At 37.7% G+C, this 22,396-nt stretch overlaps 1 protein-coding gene across 1 annotated transcript in view; it reads right to left on the reverse strand.

Annotated features, from left to right (window-relative positions):
- Nucleotides 1–22,396, reverse strand: part of LOC124616723 (DNA-directed RNA polymerase II subunit RPB1-like) — a 117,242-nt gene that overhangs the window by 86,288 nt on the left and 8,558 nt on the right. The window contains exon 5 of the mRNA XM_047145083.1: nucleotides 4,413–4,527. Within this exon, the coding sequence (XP_047001039.1) occupies nucleotides 4,413–4,527 (115 nt within the window). The remainder of the gene's footprint in view (nucleotides 1–4,412; nucleotides 4,528–22,396) is intronic.

The following is a 22,396-nucleotide window of genomic DNA, read 5'->3' on the forward strand; positions in this document are numbered from 1 at the left end:
TCAATTGTTGCAACTACAAAACTCAAAATGCTTGTCTTTGTCATCTTCATTGAGCTTCTGCACTAGCCCCAATTTGAATGGTTTCATAGACAGCTTCTGTCATAGGACTTTCCACATTGTCATTGGAGCCATTTCGAGTTCACGGGAAGCACGATGCACCAATTAATTTTGGACTCCTTATGAATGTCTCTCGTACGTGCTCCACATTTACTTCACTCACACTGGGACATCTGCTTCTCTTTGCCAGGCACAAGCAACCCGTCACAACGAATTTGTTGTGCCAGTGGTAAATGGCCTCCCTTGTTGATGTTTGTCTAAGACGGAAATTCTAAATTGCATGATTTGCTTTGTGTTTAGCTTGAGATGACTGTGATGATGAACATTAACATCATACATCCAGCATTCTTAGCTGGTTGAGCATCTCCTCCAGCCTTATTAATTCATTATAGTCTTCAGATATACACAACCATGTTGTTCCTATTGATTTTATAATACCATCTGTCCAGCTTCACTTACGTATTTTCATATCTCCTGTAATGTGGAAAGAGAATTTCCTATATTACATTTTCCAATCCAATCTGTAACCTGATCCATTTGTTAACTTGCCTATCTCTCCTAGATGTTCCCAGAATGCTACGTTTCATTGCTTTCTGAGCAACCCTCAGCTTTTGAATGGTTTCTATATTAAAAGTCTCTGTCTCACTGCTGTAAGTCACAACTGGTAAGAGACAGTAATCATAAATGTACTATTTCAGACACAATGGGGCCTCACTTCTGAATTTTTTTAATTTACTGGAAGGATTCCACATAATTTTTACTCCTCTGTTTACTTATTTATTTACTAGCTTAGCCTTAGCACCCGCTGCTTCACTCGTGTAGTCTATATGGTCTGTAGAGTATTTTTTGTTTTTCTTTAATGAAGATTTTATGTTGTTCACCAATTGCAACATCTCCTAAAGTTTTCACACTAATTAAGGCCATTGATGCATGGTCTGTCCCAAATGTACTTCTAACCAAAAAGCAATTCCGGTAGCTGAGTCCAAAGTTTCTGTTAATCATGACTTGTGGATTCTTGTGGTGATATTTCAACAGGAACTTTCATCCCCTAACATATATTTCTTTATATCTAACCGAGAAGTGAAATACCAGTTTTTGTAGATTTAACTTTACAAATTTTTTGATACAAAAACTATTTTCTTAAATATTTTCAACCCCCATTTCACCCCTTAAGGGACTGAATTTCCAAAAACAGTGACACACAATTTTTTATTTCTAACCGAAAAGCCAAATGCAAATTTCATAGATTTTGCTTTGATAATTAATCCACAAGGAAATATTTCATAAAACATTTCTTTTCCTATTTCAGTCCCTTAGGGACTGAATTTCCAAAAACGCTGAAACACGTATTTTTTTATTTCCATCTGAGAAGTCAAACACCAATTTTCATAGATGTAGTTTTAAAAATACTTTAGCAGCTCTGCAATAATGATTTATTTTCAAAAAAATCTTTCACTCACTATTTCACCCCCTTAAGGGGGGTAGGACGTCAAACGGGCCGACTTGGAGCAGGAGAGGCACCACAGGACATTTTAATTTCCACTGTCTATATTTTTACAAGTAAATTCATAAAACTTTGTCAGTATGACCAGGAAGGGATCACACTCGTAGCAGGGGAAGTTCAAAAACATAAAAAAATAAATTTTTGTACATGTGAAATTTCATTTTTTCACTTACTATTGGCTGCATTTGTTGCTATAGGTACACTTTTCTTCATAAGTAAGAGAGACTGTTCAATGAATTTTGCACAACATACAAACCATACTTACAGGTGTCTGAAACTAGTATCTACTTAATTTATGAAAAGATGAATGAGCTGTTACGTTTTAAACTTTATGTTTAGAAAAAAATCTATTTTTGCAGTTAATTATCTCAATTTTTACCACAGTTTTTAATAGATTTGGAAAATTCTAGAGTTTCACCTTCAAGTATGGTTTGTATGCTGTGCAAAATTCATCAAAGAATCTCTCTTACTTGTGAAGAAAAATGTACCTATAGCAACAAATGCAGCCAACAGTAAGTGAAAAAATGATGACATTTCATATCTAAAATAAATTATTTTGTTATGTTTTTGCACTTCCACTGCTATGAGTGTGAATCCTGAATCCTTCCTGGTCATGCTGACAAAGTTTTATGAATTTACTTGTAAAAGTATAGACAGTAGAAAATAAAATGTCCTGTGGTGCCTCTCCTGCACCAAGTCGGCCTGTTTGACATCCTACCCCCATTAAAGGTTAAATTTCCAAAAATGCTTAAACAAGGATTTATTTATTTTTGGTCAAGAAACCAAATACCAATTGTTATAGGCCTGGCTTCAAAATTACCTTAATAGCAACATATTTTCAAAAAAACATATCATCCCCTTAGGGGTGGAATTAAGAAACATCCCTTTTTAAATAATGTCTACAGTACAAGATCAACACCTTTCCAAATTTCAAGTTTCTACCCTTAGCGGTTTGGATTGGGCAACAATGAGTCAGTGAGTGAATGAATCAATCAGTCAGGACATTGCCTTTTATATGTAGAGATTATTATTATTATTATTTGCTGCCCACCCCATCGTTCTCTTCAACTGCCATAAATTCAAAAACTTATGAACCAGTAGCATGAGATGATAACAAGTTGCCTATTGATATTATAATGAGTCAACATCCAGAACAGGTGCAGAGCCCATATAGCCACAGAGACAAGAATGTGAATATTGTTATTTAGCTTACCTTGTTACATAATGAAAATTAGTATTGTTGTTGATTTTCCATAACTGAAACCAAGAAGGTCCAATGAAATTGTATTTTTCACCCTTACCAACTTCTAACCAATTTTTTTTCACAGCATTAGATCTAGGTATTGCATTTTCTTTTCCAGAAGGGTTTCTTTCTTTTCCTGTGTACTGGATTGAGAGCATGCTAATTTTCTGAAAATTCATACTGCTCCTTTTTTCCCATCATAAAATATTTATAAGCAGTTCATTATGTTAATAACAATAATCTAACTAAGATTATCAGGAGCTTAATCTGAGGTCATTTTAACTTTAAATAAGCATATTTTGCAGTACTTATAATGTGTAAGATATAGGCTCCAATGCTATGCAGCATCATTTCCCAGTAGCTGACTAAGAGTTAGTTGTGACCCTTTCAGTCATAATTTTCATTGCACCCCCCTCCCTCTCTTCCTCATATGATAACAATACATTAAAAAATACTGTATTCTGAGTACTGATGCTAAAGCTACAAACCTGCAAACCTTACAAGTTGCCAAGAATTTATTGCTGTTTCACAACATTTTTCTAGAAGTGGAAAACCAACCTGAATCTGAGAATTTCTGAGATGATTTATTAATGAGGAAATGCCTTTAACCTTCAACTCTTAAGAGGCAGATACACATATTTGGAAATGACTGATAAAGCTGATACTTTCTGTAGAAAATTTAAGTCGTGGAGCAGAAATTTATAAATTCTAGAACTGTTCATAAATGTAGATGAACATGTATAGACTTACCAGGCCGAAGAAAATCATGTAAAAACTATTGTTTTGTACCTATTGAAAATCACTTAATCATGCTGGAAAAGAATTTTAAAAAGTTTTTCCTTGCTGACAAAAACTTGGTAGCACATTACGTGTGGGTTAGGGATCCATTCTGAAATAATCCTGAAGGCTGCCCAACTGCCTAAGAACATATCTTGATGGACTTCATGGCACATGTTGAAATCAGAAGAGAATTTAGTATTTATTGCTCTTTGAATTTTTGGCAGGAATGGATGTTAGTGTTCTGCACTAAAAACAAGGGCAGTTCATATGCTATTACCATTTTCAACATCCTTACTTTGTGAAACTGGGTTTTCTCTCTTGGACAGTTTGAAGACAAAATATAGGTCTTAGCCAAACAGAAAAAGAACTCACAGTGTCTATTTGTAACATTAAACTATCCTTTGAAAAACTTTGCTCTGCAAGACAGGCTCAAAGAAGTCACAATAATTGCGAAACTTGTTTTCCTTTAATTACTGAAAAGTTAATTACCTATCTTGTTTTTAATTTAGAATTGAAAACTTAATTATAAATTTGTTTTTAATTTAATATTTAAAAGTCAATAAGAAAAGCATTGTGCAGTACTAATACAGTCCTGCTTATAACTGCTTTGTATCAGTGGAACCACGATTTTTTTAAATGTCAGAATGAATTTTGCTTTGCTTTCTTTCAGCAAATTTATCAATTTTTGACTCATAGTTTTTATTGTTATGCTCGCACCCACCATTTAATGCCCCCCCCCCCCTCCCCCACAAAGGGGTTCACACCACAGGTTGAGAAACACTGGGCTGAATTGAGAATGGATAATCCACTAAAAAGATTGACATTTACCTGTACTGGCTGAGAATATCTTTGCTGTGGAGTAGTTGCAGAAAATGAAGACTGGGATGTGGAATGAGTAGGAGATGTAGGGCTTCCATGTTTCAGCTGCTCAATATGTTTTTCCCTGAAAAATAAAGCATTTTATACTTTATTTAGTCAGCTTTGTTGTACATAACTCTCATATTTACTGCTATAACTTTTGTAATGATATACACATACATTTGTGAAAATTGCACAATCCAGAAAGTATGACCCACATGGATTCAGACTTAGAGCACATTTAGAACATTGTATAAGTGATAAATGATACAGAGATAGGTCCAGCGGCATCCTCACTAGTGTGATTAGTAACACAGTAACATCAATGGGAATGCTTGCTGTCTTGCAGAATATCATTGATGAAACCTGCTCTGGTTATCAGTCAGTTGAGCATCCTATCTGTCATCTTCGGGTTTTGTTTTCATGTCCAGTTCATTCTTTCCCAGTCACTGGACTGCAGAAACCTCTGCCGAGGGCTCATAGGTGGGCCTTCTGTTGCCTCTAGAAGAGATGCCATGGCCTGCGTGTTGAATCCTGGGGCTGCCTCTCTATTCTGCCTGCCACCTCTGCTGCTTTTGCATGAGAACATTCCTGAAGTATGTGTTTGCCAATGCCATACAGAGCTTATGAGAAACTACTGACTGACAAGACTGTCATGTGTTCTTATTTCCACTGCCTCTTTGATGACCAAATTCCAGAACGAATTTGTGCACCACAATGCTTTTATCCATTGGGGGTGTGGAGAGCTGTGCTCTGCCACAGCAAACTTGTCATTATGGCTAAGGCCAAGGCAAATACTCCTCACATTTTCTGAACAGTGCTGCAACAAGTATCGTTGCCTACCACACTTGCTACTGATGCTGTAGATGCTAGGTGCAAATAGCCCTATGATATTTGAGTGACACAAGTATAGTCTTGATTTTAACTGTTGAATGGAAATGGTTTTGATGTCCAATAGTGAACATTATAAATTTACCAATTATGGCAGAACAACACATCAGCACGCCATGTTAACAATTTGACGCAGTTTGTGAAAGCACATCAAGAGAAATGTCTCAACAAGCATGATCTAGTCAGCTTCAACATCATGTCTCTCTCCACATGGGAACCACTAAAAGATTACATGGCTTTACTAGTGAGCCACTTTTTCAAGAATGGCTACTCAGGGTCACAAAAAAGATGAGCTCTACAGTCCAGCAAGAAGGTGAATGAAAACAATCCAGAAGAAAAAACTGAGTACCTGGGATTCCTTTTGTATCTGGGGCCACTCAAAATACTGTCAGGAAAATGGAGAAGCACAAAATAAAAACTATTTTCCAATCAACGGTTAAAATAAAAAATATGCTTGGGTCATTCAAATGCAAGCTAGGTCTACAATCATGTGGCATCTTTGGCATCAGTTACGATTGTGGTGTGTTATATATTGACCCTTCGCAGCAATGCACCTCACAGTACTATTCAGAACATGTGAGGAGCATCACAGGTTGTCCTTTGCTGAGCCAAGAAAAGCACAAGCCTTTGTAGCTGGGCAGAAGATTACTCTGACATGATGTTTCCATGAGATCCTGCCTAATTTTGTTGAAATATTGGCAGCATATGGGAGGAATGCCCTGGACTTGAACCACTCCTTCTCCTATTGATCTTATAGTTTTGTTTAGTTATGTCATGTTCTGTAGATAATTTTAATGATTATTTTATTGATATGATGTGGAACAAGTCAGATTACAAGATTCATGTCAAAGTAATCTTCCACCCACCTACAAAGAATTGTGCTCTTCTTGGTTTAGCTGGCAGCTGTGGCCGAGCGGTTCTAGGCGCTTCAGCCTGGAACCGTGCTGATCCTACGGCCACAGGTTTGAATCCTGCCTTGGGCTTGGATGTGTGTGTGATGTCCTTAGGTTAGTTAGGTCAGTCCAGGGGCCTGATGACCTCAGATGTTAAATCCCATAGTGCTTAGAGCCATTTGAATCTTCTTGGTTCAGCAAAAGATGACCTGGGATAGTGAAGGGCTGCTATCTACAGAATACCTTGCAAGTTTGGTAAAGCGTGCACTGATCAGGCAATGCACACAGTTAGTTAAGGGCAGGTTGAACATGACCACCACAATCACCTTTTGCAGCCCAATAAGCCAGCGACAGCTAAGCATTATGTCTCCAAAAGATATTCAACTGGACAAGGTATGAGATCTGGTTATTTCTTTAATATCTTCAGAAAGAAAACGTTTTGTGACTAACAACACATATAGTGACAGTTAAATTTGTTGTTGTTGTGGTCTTCAGTCCAGAGACTGGTTTGATGCAGCTCTCTATGCTACTCTATCCTGTGCAAACTTCTTCATCTCCCAGTACTTACTGCAACCTACATCCTTCTGAATCTGTTTAGTGTATTCATCTCTTGGTCTCCTTCTACGATTTTTACCCTCCGCGCTGCCCTCCAGTACTAAATTGGTGATCCCTTGATGCCTCAGAACATGTCCTACCAACCGATCCCTTCTTCTAAAGTTGTGCCACAAATTTCTCTTCTCCCCAATTCTAGTCAATACCTCCTCATTAGGTATGTGATCTATCCATCTAATCTTCAGCATTCTTCTGAAGCGCCACATTTCGAAAGCTAAAGGTCTAAACTATTTATTGTCCATGTTTCACTTCCATACATGGCTACACTCCATACAAACACTTTCAGAAAAGACTTCCTGACACTTAAATCTATACTCGATGTTAACAAATTTCTCTTCTTCAGAAATGCTTTCCTTGCCATTGCCAGTCTAAATTTTATATCCTCTCTACTTCAACCATCATCAGTTATTTTGCTCCCCAAATAGCAAAACTCCTTTACTACTTTAAGCATCTCATTTTCTAATCTAATACCCTCGGCATCACCCAATTTAATTCGACAACATTCCATTATACTCATTTTGCTTTTGTTGATGTTCATCTTATATCCTCCTTTCAAGACACTGTCCATTCCGTTAAGCTGCTCTTCCAGGTCCTTTGCTGTCTCTGACAGAATTACAATGTAATCGGCAAAACCTCAAAGTTTTTATTTCTTCTCCATGGATTTTAATTCCTACTCTGAATTTTTCTTTTGTTTCCTTTACTGCTTGCTCAATATACAGATTCAATAACATCGGGGATAGGCTACAACCCTGTCTCACTCCCTTCCCAACCAATGCTTCCCTTTTAAGCCACTCAACTCTTATAACTGCCATCTGCTTTCTGTACAAATTGTAAATAGCATTTCGCTCCCTGTATTTTACCTTTGCCACCTTCTGAATTTGTAAGAGAGTATTCCAGTCAACATTGTCAAAAGCTTTCTTTAAGTCTACAAATGCTAGAAATGTAGGTTTGCCTTTCCTTAATCTATTTTCTAAGATAAGTCATAGGGTCAGTATTGCCTCACGTGTTCCAACATTTCTACGGAATCCAAACTGATCTTCCCTGAGATCGGCTTCTACCAGTTTTTCCATTTGTCTGTAAAGAATTCGTGTTAGTATTTTACAGCTGTGACTTATTAAACTGTCAACACCTGCTTTCTTTGGGATTGGAATTATTATATTCTTCTTGAAGTCTGAGGGTATTTTGCCTGCCTCATACATCTTGCTCACCAGGTGGTAGAGTTTTGTCAGGGCTGGCTCTCCCAAGGCTGTCAGTAGTTGTCTACTCCCAGGGCCTTGTTTCGACTCAGGTATTTCAGTGCTCTGTCAAACTCTTCACTTAGTATCATATCTCCCATTTCATCTTCATCTACATACTCTTCCATTTCCATAATATTGTTCTCAAGTACATCGCCCTTGTATAGACCCTCCATGTACTCCTGCCACCTTTCTGCTTTCTCTTCTTTGTTTAGAACTGGGTTTCCATCTGAGATCTTGATATTAATACAAGTGGTTCTGTTTTCTCCAAAGGTCTCTTTAATTTTCCTGTACGCAGTATCTGTCTTACCCCTACTGAAATAAACCTCTACATCCTTACATTTATCCTCTAGCCATACCTGCTTAGCCATTTTGCACTCCCTGTCGATCTCATTTTTGAGACGTTTGTATTCCTTCTTGCCTGCTTCATTTACTGCATTTTTATATTTTCTCCTTTCATCAGTTAAATTCAATATTTCTTCTGCTACCCAAGGATTTCTACTAGCCTCATCTTTTTACCTACTTGATCCTCTGCTGCCTTCAACACTTCATCCCTCAAAGCTACCCATTCTTCTTCTACCATATTTCTTTCCCCCATTCCTGTCAATTGTTCCCTTATGCTCTCCCTGAAACTCTGTACAACCTCTGGTTCTTTCAGTTTATCCAGGTCCCATCTCCTTAAATTCCCACCTTTTGCAGTTTCTTCAGTTTTAATCTACAGTTCATAACCAATAGATTGTGGTCAGGGTCCACATCTGCCCCTGGAAATGTCTTACAATTTAAAACCTGGTTCCTAAATCTCTGTCTTACCATTACATATTCTATGTGATACCTTCTAGTATCTCCAGGCTTCTTCCATGTATACAACCTTCTTTCAGGATTCTTGAACCAAGTTTTAGCTATGATTAAGTTATGCTCTGTGCAAAATTCTACCAGGCGGCTTCCTCTTTCATTTACCCCCAATCCATATTCACCTACCACGTTTCCTTTTCTCCCTTTTTCTACTATCGAACTGCAGTCACCCATGACTATCAAATTTTCGTCCCCCTTCACTGTCTCAATAATTTCTTTTATCTCATCATACATTTCATCAATTTCTTCATCATCTGCAGAGCTAGTTGGCATATAAACTTGTACTACTGTAGTAGTCATGGGCTTTGTATCTATCTTGGCCACAATAATGTGTTCACTATGCTGTTTGTAGTAGCTCACCCACATGCCTATTTTTTTATTCATTATTAAACCTACTCCTGCATTACCCCTATCTGATTTTGTATTTATAACCCTGTATTCAACTGACCAAAAGTTTTGTTCATCCTGCCACCGAACTTCACTAATTCACACTATATCTAACTTTAAGCCATCCATTGCCCTTTTTAAATTTTCTAACCTACCTGCCCGATTAAGGGATCTGACATTCCACGCTCCGACCCATAGAATGCCAGTTTTCTTTCTCCTGATAACCACATCCTCCTGAGTAGACCCTGCATGGAGTTCCAGATGGGGGACTATTTTACCTCCGGAATATTTTACCCAAGAGGGCGCCATCAGCAATTAACCATACTGTAAAGCTGCATGCCCTCGGGAAAAATTACGGCTGTAATTTCCCCTTGCTTTCAGCCGTTCACAGTACCAGCACAGCAAGGCCCTTTTGGGTTAGTGTTACAAGGCCAGATCAGTCAATCATCCAGACTGTTGCCCCGCAACTACTGAAAAGGCTGCTGCCCCTCTTCAGGAACCACATGTTTGTCTGGTCTCTCAACAGATACCCCTCCATTGTGGTTGCACCTATGGCATGGCTATCTGTATCGCTGAGGCACGCAAGCCTCCCCACCAATGATAAGGTTCATGGTTCATTATTAATTTGAAATCTGATAATTTAGCTCTTTGAACCCACTTGCCAACAGGCAGCATGCATGTAGTATCACCATTATGCACGTGCCTGTGCATCATAGATGGAGCAGTATTTGAAAAGGGTGTGAAATACAACAGAGGTCACTGATGTAGCAGCTGCCTTTTCACTTTTGCCTGTGCAACAATTTTTGATATAATGTTAGCAATGCGAATTAGCACTCTCCAGTGCAAAACACTCACCTGAAGATGGCTGAATGGTTACCAGCTGAAATATTGTGGAAAGAAGTCAATGTTATCCAGCTGCAATCCCAAAACTTCATGAACTACTCTTTATGGTGGGAAAATTTCAAGAATCACACAACAAAGTAAATGGTAGAGGTTACATACAGTTGTACTGTACTTTACGGTTTCTTCCCTCACCATTCACATATGAAGTGTGAGAATAATGGCTACTTAAATGCATCTGTGCATGTTCTGACTAGTCCAATCTTGTCCAAACAGTCCCTACAGGAGAAGCACGTCAGAAGCTGTAGTAAGCTTCTAGATTACTCACTTAGTACTGTTTCTCGAAACTCTCTAAGTTGGTTTTTGCAGGACAGTTGACATTTATCTTTGAGTGTCTCCAAGTTCACGGTTTTCAGTATTTCTGTGACACTTTCACATGGAACAGATAAACCTGTGACCATTCATGTTGCCTTTAAGTGCTGCTGTGAGAAGTGGCCTTATGAAAGTCCAATGCATTGCAGTATTATTTTTGAAGAAAACTGTCTGATATCTAAACTACACATACTTATCTAGGTGTTCATCTACCACTCAATACTTGCACTTTACGGTTAGTGGTTATTGTTGCTCTTTCCAGTATTTGTACGATTGCCAGGATTTTACAGCAGGTAGCAGAAGATATACAGCAGCAAAAAGTAGTGTCTATCTAGCTGATTACACGAAGTCAAATTTAGCCCAAGTAAACACAAATAGATTGCTGCTGTTTAAAAACAGTTCTTAATTAATGTGCTTTCTAATAGCTGCTTCCCTATGTTAATAGCTACATTTACCTGTTCCATATTCCTATATAGTCTCTCCAACACTGTGACACTACAGATGAAAGTATCTCAAGCAAAGGATTTCATATGGACAAGGACTGTATTAGAAATACTTTCAGTATAATGCTTTTCCTAGTAGTAATGTTACTTGGAGGAGAATAATCATTAATAGGACACAATTACTTGCTATTATATACTAACTTAGGTACAAGATTCCACCCTGCTCATGGTCTTTATCTGAATCAACTTGGAAAGAAGTATGGGAGTAATGAAATCATAAAAGTAGCCAATGAGTTAGGCATAGCAAGAACCGATAGCTCTGAGTCAATACCACTTAGATTTAGGGGCAACTCTTTTTTAGAGGTAGCAAAGAGCAAAGAAGGGCCGAGACTAACAGGTTTGTCCAGATTCACAGTGGATGACCAGATTAAAGATAATAATAATATAATAAATGTCAGTAACACTAGAGAGAAATATAGCAGTAATGACGACTGTCCCCATAAAAAAAAATTACTCACCAGCTTTGTCTCTCAAGATAGGTTATCTCAATATTGAAAGTATAAGTGGAAAACATGTAATTTTAAATGAATTTGCAAATGAGAACTTATTTGATGCATCACACTTAAGTGAGCACTGGTGTAAAGGAGTGAAATACTTCTTCATGTACTAGAATAACTAGATGATTTCCACTTAGCAAACAGCTTTAGCAGAGAGCAGCATATTCATGTGGGTGCATCAATTTACATTAAGAAAGAATTAATAAATTGTAGTAATGAACTGGATCTAGGATTTCTGTGCGGTGAGGCACATTTTGAAGCCACAGATGTATATCTGGATCATTTAAAAATTGCTATTGTATCTCTTTATAGATCACCAGACAGAAGTCCACTAATATTTTTAGAAAAACTCAAGACTTTACTAAATTTCTTTCTTAGTCCTCAGTGGAAGAAATATAGTATAGTGGTTGGTGGTGACATCAATGCCGCATTTGATGTAAACAAAGACGTGCACACCATAAATGAATTTAAAAACCTGTCACGACAATTCAACTTCATTTTTACGAACTGCAAACCCACAAGACAGTCCGCATACTTACAAATGTCAATAAAGAGTTACTGTCTTCAGGTGTAGCTGTCTTTGATTTCTCGGACCATGACTCAGGTTGGGTAAAAATAGGTACAGATAGGCCTAATATGGACTATAAGGAGTTTAAAGAGCCTAAAATAGTCATCACAAGACCAATAACACGAGAAAAATTGTCTAAGTTCATAGTCTCACTTAGTAATTATGACTGGTCACATATGTTTAACAATAATGCCCAGGGCTCTGCCACTACATTGTTCGATACATTTTTTCATTCTTTCTTAAATATAATCGAGACCAACTGCCCTCAATACAAATGTAAAGTTAACCCTAAAAGTAACAGTAATAGACATAGGGATAAGAATCCATGGTATACCCCTCAACTAGCCAATTGAAAAGGAGTTGTTGTTGTATAGAGATTCTTACAGACTTCAGAAAACTGATATGGTTAAACAAAGGTACTAAGAGCACAAAAGGAATATAAGTATGCTTTTAATGAGGCCAAAAAACAACATAACCTGGTCAGCATTGAGTCATCAAAAAATAAATGCAATAAAGCATGGACTGTAATACATTCAGTGGCCAAAAGCAAGCAGAAAGGTGAGGTAGAAATTTCAGCAGATGGATTTAATAACTACTGTATAAAATCTGTTAACCAAATTAGGGAAAGAATTGGGAGGCCGCAAAAAACTTTAGCTGATCTCATTAAATATCATAATGTAGACTACACCCTGAAAGACAGATTCCTTTTAACAGAGGTCACACCAGATGTTGTTTTAACTGTTGTAAATAATTTTAGGCCTTCTGATAGTGAAGATATATATGGTATTTCTTGCAATATGTTAAAAATGATAATTGGGTACATAGTATATCCTCTTACTCAATGTATAAACAGATGTCTAATTGAAGGAATATTCCCAGATGTATTAAAATTATCTAGGGTAATGCCCATTTACAAGCAAGGATCCAAAATTGCCCATCTAGCTATCGTCCAATATCTTCGACATGTAATAACATTATTACTGCGGTACAATTTGGCTTTAGGAAGGGCAAATCCACAGTCCATGCCAATGACTCCCTGATTAAAAAAGTGCTTAATGCTTATGAAGGAAAAAATTTTGCTCAGGCTACCTTTTGTGATCTTAGCAAAGCCTTCCATTGTGTGGAGCATATTTCACTCCTCAACAAACTAGTTTATTATGGAATCACAAACAGTGAAGTTGACAACATCTTCGAATCTTTCCTCAGCAACCGTAAACAAATTGTTTGTATTGGTAAACCTCTGCTATTTATCCTAATGACAAACGATCTACCATCTTACATAAATACTCACTCCATTCTCTATGCAGATGATACCACTTTTTTCTATATCAGCTCAGACATGGATATGCTCCAAACTATGGCAAATGACACAATATCACAAGTATCAGTCCGGTTTCGAGCTAGTGGGTTCCTGCTTAATGAGAGTAAAACTCAAAAGATTGTATTTAGTTTAAGAGTTCTGCCAGTAGCAGACTTCATGGATAGTTTTAACTTCTTAGGCACTGTTATAGGTAGTAAATTGACTTGGGAGCTACATATTAAATACATTAGTGCAAGGTTGTCTAGAGAGGTGTATTTGTTCAGGAATTAAAAAAACCATGTACCTGCGGCCTATGTGAGATGATTAGCCTACTTTGTTTTTTTTTCAAAGCATTATATCTTATGGGCTTTTAATATGGTGCAATAGCTCACACCTTCAGGACATTTTGGTACTTCAGAAGAAAGTAATTCGAATTATCACAAACTGATAAACTGGCCCACTGTAAACAACTGTTTATAAACTTAAAAATATTAACTGTTATAAACTTGTATATTTACACTGCCCTACTGCATATAAATAGCAACTTATCAGAATACCAGCATAGAAGAGATGTACACTCTCATGGAACCAGAAATAGTAGCCATCTTGACATACCTTACTACAGATTATCCAAGTCACTGAACAGCTGCGAAGTGGTGGGTATGAAGATGTTTAACTAACAAACTGCCACTAGAATGGGTAGAGGCTCCATTTGATTTATTTAAAGACAAATTATTCAGTTGGTTAGCTGCAAATCCTTGCTACTCACTTCAGGAATATTATGACTGTAAAATATCATAGTGGTACCGGTTTGGAGAGTACAGCATAATTTCTTTAACTGATTAATGTTTTCATATTACTTGATTTTAAATAATGTATTTTATGGAAAACCAATAGTGACATACTGATCTTCATGTATAATTGCTGTATAACTTGTATATATGTAACTTGACTTTGTCAATTGGTGTAATAGCTAAATGACAATAAAATTTCATTCAATTCAATTCATTCAATTCAATTCAGTTCTTTAGAAAAATAAATTTGTTAATTGGCTATAGGATTATGTGTTGGCCATACAATTGGAAATGAACTTAGAGAATGATGGATCCTTCCACATTTTACCAATCATATGAGTTCTCACCTCAACTGCACTTTCCCTAATTGATGGAGCGGTCATAGTAGTATCATTATAGAAGCCATTAACACCTAACCAGCATGAGTGTATCAGTGTATTCATTATGTGCTAGGCAAATCACTGACAACCACAACAGCACAAAATTCTCCACTGACGATTGTTTTATAGAAGCAATGATATTTCTACCAGCACATGTCCAAAACTAATGCCAGTCATACCTGCCATGTGACTGTGGTTCAACATAATTAAATTTCAGTTTTTGAGGTTGGATGGAAACAGGCATACCGAATAAAAGATATATATGTGAGATGAACTGCTAGGTCACATCGCAGTCACTGCTGTTGTCATAATGGACTGCAAAGATGCGCTAAAACAAGCAATATGACATATTCTTCTGAGATTAAAAAATGACTGTCAAAAATGTACCATGAATTGTTATTAATTTACTGTGAAGTGTTCAAAATGTTTAATGAATCTGTAACCTGACAAATAAATAAATAAAATTAAAAATATGTACAAGCTTTAACTTTCAAACCATTCAAAATACAGGATTGTTACAATTAAACTTTCACTGCTTAAGAGGCCCCACCCCCCCATTAAAAAAAAAAAAAAAAAAAAAAAACCGATTGATCACAGGACAACGAAACTTTTTGGAAATATTTATAAGAACATGTTTACATTGCAATGTGATTACCACCTGCATCCATCACAGCCTGGAACCGCACTAGAGATTCCTCTTCTACTGCTACCAGAAACATCTCCAATGGGATGTTGACTACCTCCCTCCCTGTGCTCATCTTCAACCTGCAATGTGTGTCAGTGTTCTGGCAATGGCAAATCAAGACACTAACACTACTTAGAATGCATCTCCTGCAGTGCACAGTGTGAACATTGTAACATTGTTCCTATAAAGTTGGGTACCTGTATGGTAAAATCTTTTTTTGTCTACACTGGCTCAAACAGTAAAAGTTTAATTACTGACTGAGTTGATGTGATACACCACAAATTCCTCTCTTCAGATAACCCCTTCAAGTCAAAGTAACACTTGCACCTTATGTCTTTAATTATTTGTTGTTTATATTACAATCTTTGTCTTCGTCTACAGCTCCCTCAAGTAAGATGGAAGTTATTCTGTGATTTCTTAGCACAAGTCCTACCATCCTGTCCCTTCTTCCTGTCAGTGTTTTCCATAATATGTGAAATACAGCATAAGACTGGTACTCTCTCTCTGTTTTATTAAGCTCAGATAATGCTGTTATAAGGCTAAACATTTTCTAAATACTGCAAAATACCTACTTTGATACTGTAATGTCTTATGGACTGGAAATGTGAAAATTTATTGTTTTCAATTTTTTATAAATAGTGAATAATGACTACATTGTATTTCCTCATGCTGTGGTGCTGCTTCCATATTTAAAAATTGTAACTGTATAATTTTTTCTGTGATGAACATTAAACATTAATCAACAAATAAAGATGTGAAAAATCATAATTTCCAGTTTTCCGAAGGATAGTTTGTAATGTCCTCTGAATGCAAGACTGCAAATTTACTGAGTTGTTGTGAGTACTGTACATCAAATACCAGCACTGTAATTTTCATCAAGAACTGAAAATTAAATTGACAGAAGTTCATCTCCTTGTTTTTTAAAGTTTATTCACTTTGTAGGCCTTGTATATAAAATCTCTGGCGTAATGTAAAGTCTCTCTGGGCAGTACCATGATGCAGATGGCTTTTACATTGATAAATTATGAGCCTAAACCAACTCTTTTCAGCAGTTGAAGGGCTTATGACTGGAAATGCTTGGATCAAATTCCAGTAAAGAGGACTGGACAATAACTCCCACTGATTGACAGAAATGGGGACTGCAGGGAAGCAGGAGACATATATAGTACAGAGAAAGTGCGGACATACACGTTAGTATGGGAGGAAGTCTTGCAAATCAAAAAAAATCAAGGGATCAGTGAAGGAACTGAATGTAATGGCTGCTTACTTATAGGTCTTGTAGCTCAATCTCCTCCCTACTGTCAGTTTATTGCATACCCAAACTGACTTCACATGAAGCTTTGTAAATTATTAGAGATTAGATTAGATTAGATTAATACTAGTTCCATGGATCATGAATACGATATTTCGTAATGATGTGGAAGGAGTCAAATTTTCCAATACATGACATAATTAAGTTAATTTAACAACATAATTAAGTTAATATAACAACTTTTTTATTTTTATTTATTTTTTTTAAATTGTTTTTAAATAATTTTTTTGTTTAGTTTTTTCTTTTTTTAAAATTTATATCTAAAAATTCCTCTATGGAGTAGAAGGAGTTGTCATTCAGAAATTCTTTTAATTTCTTCTTAAATACTTGTTGGTTATCTGTCAAACTTTTGATACTACGAGGTGCATTCAAGTTCTAAAGCCTCTGATTTTTTTTCTAATTAACTACTCACCTGAAATCGATGAAACTGGCGTTACTTCTAGACGTAATCGCCCTCCAGACGTACACATTTTTCACAACGCTGACGCCATGATTCCATGGCAGCGGTGAAGGCTTCTTTAGGAGTCTGTTTTGACCACTGGAAAATCGCTGAGGCAATAGCAGCACTGCTGGTGAATGTGCGGCCACGGAGTGTCTTTCATTGTTGGAAAAAGCCAAAAGTCACTAGGAGCCAGGTCAGGTGAGTAGGAAGCATGAGGAATCACTTCAAAGTTGTTACCACGAAGAAACTGTTGGGTAACGTTAGCTCGATGTGCGGGTGCGTTGTCTTGGTGAAACAGCACACGCGCAGCCCTTCCCGGACGTTTTTGTTGCAGTGCAGGAAGTAATTTGTTCTTCAAAACATTTTCGTAGGATGCACCTGTTACCGTAGTGCCCTTTGGAACGCAATGGGTAAGGATTACGCCCTCGCTGTCCCAGAACATTTTTTCAGCACTGGCGGTTACCCGAAATTTTTTTGGTGGCGGTGAATCTGTGTGCTTCCATTGAGCTGACTGGATTGAAAAATGGCATCCACGTCTCATCCATTGTCACAACCAACAAAAAGAAAGTCCCATTCATGCTGTCTTTGTGCGTCAACATTGCTTGGCAACATGCCACACGGGCAGCCATGTGGTCGTCCGTCAGCATTCGTGGCACCCACCTGGATGACACTTTTCGCATTTTCAGGTCGTCATGCAGGATTGTGTGCACAGAACCCACAGAAATGCCAACTCTGGAGGCGATCTGTTCAACAATCATTCGGCGATCCCCCAAAACAATTCTCTCCACTTTCTCGATCATGTCGTCAGACCGGCTTGTGCGAGCCCGAGGTTGTTTCGGTTTGTTGTCACATGATGTTCTGCCTTCATTAAACTGTTTCACCCACGAACGTACTTTCGACACATCCATAACTCCATCACCACATGTCTCCTTCAACTGTCGATGAATTTCAATTGGTTTCACACCACGCAAATTCAGAAAACGAATGATTGCACGCTGTTCAAGTAAGGAAAACGTCGCCATTTTAAGTATTTAAAACAGTTTCATTCTCACCGCTGGCAGTAAAATTCCATCTGCCATACGGTGCTGTCATCTCTGAGACGTATTGACAATGAACGTGGCCTCATTTTAAAACAATGCGCATGTTTCTATCTCTTTCCAGTCCGGAGAAAAAAAAATCGGAGGCCTTAGAACTTGAATGCACCTCGTATTTGGTAAGTGACCAAAGACTTTAGTGGCAGTATAATTCACCCCTTTCTGTGCCAAAGTTAGATTCAATCTTGAATAGTGAAGATCATCCTTTTTCCTAGTATTGTAGTTATGCACACTGCTATTACTTTTGAATTGGGTTTGGTTGTTAATAACAAATTTCATAAGAGAGTATATATACTGAGAAGCTACTGCGAATATCCCTAGATCCTTAAATAAATGTCTGCAGGATGATCTTGGGTGGACTCCAGCTCTGATTCTGATTACACGCTTTTGTGCAATAAATACTTTATTCCTCAGTAATGAATTACCCCAAAATATGATGCCATATGCAAGCAATGAGTGAAAATAGGCGTAATAAGCTAATTTACTAAGATGTTTATCACCAAAATTTGCAATGACCCTTATTGATTGATTGATTGACCCTTAATGATTTAATAGGCTGTTTTGAATTAAGCTTTACATTTTGCAGTGATTTGCCTTGTGTATAGTTCAAGCTAAGCTTCCAAAACCTAGATTTGATGTTAAATTTTGATGATTTTATAAATTTTTTACAGTCTTAAATTAAGTATCATATTTTAAAGTTTGCATTGGTGGATTAGATTCATATGACTTAGCAACAATAAATGTAAAAGAAATTATGTGGGATTATTGCTACATTGTAACTTTCTGCCTAAACTGCTGCAAATAGGTGCAAGACAACCCAAGTATTAACAGCTACAGAGATTATATTATGGATCAGTAGGAAAATCAACAATGTAGGAAAAGACAGATAGCTACTTACCATAAAGACAACACATAAGGTTGCAGGCAGGCAAGATTTGGCCCTTTGGGAAAGGTTATCCAAGTAACTAGAGAAACCATTTGCATGCTGGATGTAGTCTGCTCCACACAGTGGACTGAAGTTCCCTCAGCATTGTTGGGGAGCACCAGTCTATTGTCCAGTAGGTTTGGAAAATATAACATGTGGAAGACAGGACCACTATGCCATAAGAGATAGGGATATTTCTGTGGTAGGAGGTTTCCCATGTTTCCCACCTTTGCTCTTTTTTGCCCCAGCTCAAATATATTTTAATGAGGGGTTTTTTGTATTCTTCTGTCATCCTTGGAAGGTTCAGATATTCCAGTTCCATACTTAGAAATGATTACTGATACACCACTGCTATACACAAATTGTGTATGATTTTCAAAATTAAGTGACAGTAGTTCAAGTCTTTTTCCCTTTCTCTTAGACCAAACTTCAGCTTCAGTTAATAATCTGTTACATCCATAATTGGTTCAATGCAGCTCTCCATGCTAATCTATCCTGTGCATGTCTCTTCATCTCTGACTGCAACCCACATCCTTTTGAATCTGCTTACTGAATTCATCTCTTGATCTCCCTCCATGTCCCCCCCCCCTCCCCTCCCTCTAGTAACAAACTGGTGACCTCTTGATGTCTCAGAATGTGTACTACCAATCAATACCTTCTTCTAGTCAGGTTATGGCAAAATTTATTTTCTCCCCAATTCTATTCAGTACCTCCTCATTAGTTATGTGATCTATCCATATCTCTCTCTCTCTCTCTCTATTCGTTTAGTCGGTTCCGACTCTTCGTGACCCCATGAACCAAATCACGCCACTTTTTCCTGTCTTGCACTTTCTCCCGTAGACCTTCCAGGTTGGAACACATTGCTTCTGTGATGCCATCGATCCATCTCATCCTCTGACGTCCTCTTCTTCTAGTTCCTTCAATCTTCCCCAGCATTAATGTTTTTTCCAGCGAGGCATGCCTTCGCATTGTGTGTCCAAAGTAGGTCAGCTTTTGTTTTAAGATTAGACCTTCCAGGGAGAAATCTGGTTTAATTTGCTCCAAAATTGATCTGTTGGTTCTCTTTGCACTCCATGGAACTCTAAGAAGTTTCCTCCAACACCACAATTCGAAGGAGTCAATTCTTCGCCGTTCAGCCTTTCTAATGGTCCAGGTCTCACATCCATACATCACAACTGGAAAGACCATAGCCCTCACAATACGGATCTTTGTTGCTAGTGTTATATCTCTGGACCTTATAACCTTGTCAAGGTTTGACATCGCCTGTCTACCGAGCAACAGGCGTCTCCGGATTTCATGGCTGCAGTCACCGTCAGCAGAGATCTGGGAACCGAGATAACTGAATGTGGTCACTACTTCCATGGTTTCTCCTGCTATATCCCACGAATTGGTAGGTGTAGTTGCCATAATTTTCGTTTTCTTCACATTCAGCATAAGACCAGCCTTTTCACTTTCGTCTTTCACCTTCAGTAAGAGTGTTCTCAAATCTTCTTCACTTTCTGCCAATAGGATCGTATCATCCGCGTACCTGAGGTTGTTTACATTTATTCCAGCTATTTTAATTCCTGTTTCTCCTTCATCTAGCCTTGCATTCCTCATGACATGTTCTGCATACAGATTGAATAAGTACGGTGACAGTATGCAGCCTTGCCGGACCCCTTTCTGAATCCTTATCCATTTCGTTGTTCCATACATAGTTCTCACCGTGGCTTCTTGGTCAAGGTATAAACTCCGTATCAGATGAATGAGGTGATCTGGTACACCCATGTTTTTCAGTACATTCCATAATTTGTTGTGATCGACGCAGTCAAAGGCTTTGGCGTAGTCAATAAAGCAGAGGTACACATCTTTCTGGAATTCTCTCGCTTTTTCCATAATCCACCGAATGTTAGCAATTTGATCTCTAGTTCCTCTTCCTTTCCTAAATCCAGCTTGTTCTTCTGGCAGCTCTCGATCTAGATATTGGCGAAGTCTATTTTGTAAGATTTTCAACATAACTTTGCTAGCATGTGAAATAAGTGCGATTGTTCGATAATCTGAGCATTCTTTAGAACTTTTCTTCTTTGGAATGGGGATGAATACTGATCTTTTCCAGTCTTCTGGCCACTGCTGCGTGATCCATATTTTTTGACATATTGAGTGCAGCACTTTCACTGCATCCTTTCCAGTGACTTTAAACAATTCTGCTGGTATTTCATCATGTCCACTAGTTTTGTTATCAGCCATATTTTCAAGGGCCCACTGGATTTCGCTCTCCAAAATATCTGGCTCTAGTTCTAAATTAACATTAACATCAGCAGTAGGAGCCCTGTCATGATGCAGTTCTCTCTTGTATAGGTCTTCTACATATTCTGCCCATCTTTCCTTAACATCCTCCGCTTCACTCAGATCTTTCCCGTTTCTATCTTTTATCATTCCAATTTTTGCCTGGAATTTTCCTTTAATTTCTCTAATTTTCTTATAAAGATCTCTTGTCTTCCCCATTACGTTACTATCTTCAACTTCCTTGCACTGTTCATTAAAGAATATATTTTTATCTCTTCTAGCTAATTTCTGAAAATCTTTATTTAATTCAAACATAGCTGATCTATCTCCCTTGATTTTTGCTTTCCTTCGTTCTTCTGCAACTTGCAGTGCCTCAACTGATAGCCATCTAGCCTTCTTACTGTTCCTTTTCTTGGGAATGTGTTTCTCTGCTGCCTCCTTGACAGTATTAGCTACTTCTGTCCACATCTCTTGCGAGCTTTTGTCCTCCAGCTGTAATACATTAAATCTGTTTTGTACCTCTGCAGCATAGTCGGAGGGTATAGAGTTAAGGTCGTATCTGCAAGTTGGGATACTTTTTGGTACATTCTGAAGTTTCATCCGAAATTTTGCAATCAGGAGCTCATGATCTGATCCGCAGTCAGCACCAGGTCTTGTTGTAGCTGACTGAACCGCGCTCTTCCACCTCTGATTACAAAGTATGTAATCAATTTGGTTCCGGTGTTGGCCATCTGGCGAAGTCCAGGTATATAGGCGTCGTTTTGGTAGTTGAAACAGTGTATTAGTAATTATCAATGAATTTTCTTGGCAGAATTCTAGGAGTCTCTGTCCAGCTTCATTTGTTGTACCAAGACCATATTTCCCTGTTATACCTTCTACAGCTTCATTTCCCACTTTTGCATTCCAATCTCCAACTATGAAGACGATATCCTTTTTTGGTGTTGACAGTAGTAATTCTTGTAAATCTCCATAGAACTGGTCAATAATTTCCTTTTCAGCATCGGTTGTTGGTGCATAAACTTGAATTACTGTGATGTTGAGGGGCTGACCTTGAAGTCTGATGGACATCATTCTATCATTTTTATATTTGCATCCCATCACAGCTTT

This window comes from Schistocerca americana, chromosome 5, assembly GCF_021461395.2.
Source record: "Schistocerca americana isolate TAMUIC-IGC-003095 chromosome 5, iqSchAmer2.1, whole genome shotgun sequence".
Lineage (NCBI taxonomy): Eukaryota > Metazoa > Arthropoda > Insecta > Orthoptera > Acrididae > Schistocerca > Schistocerca americana.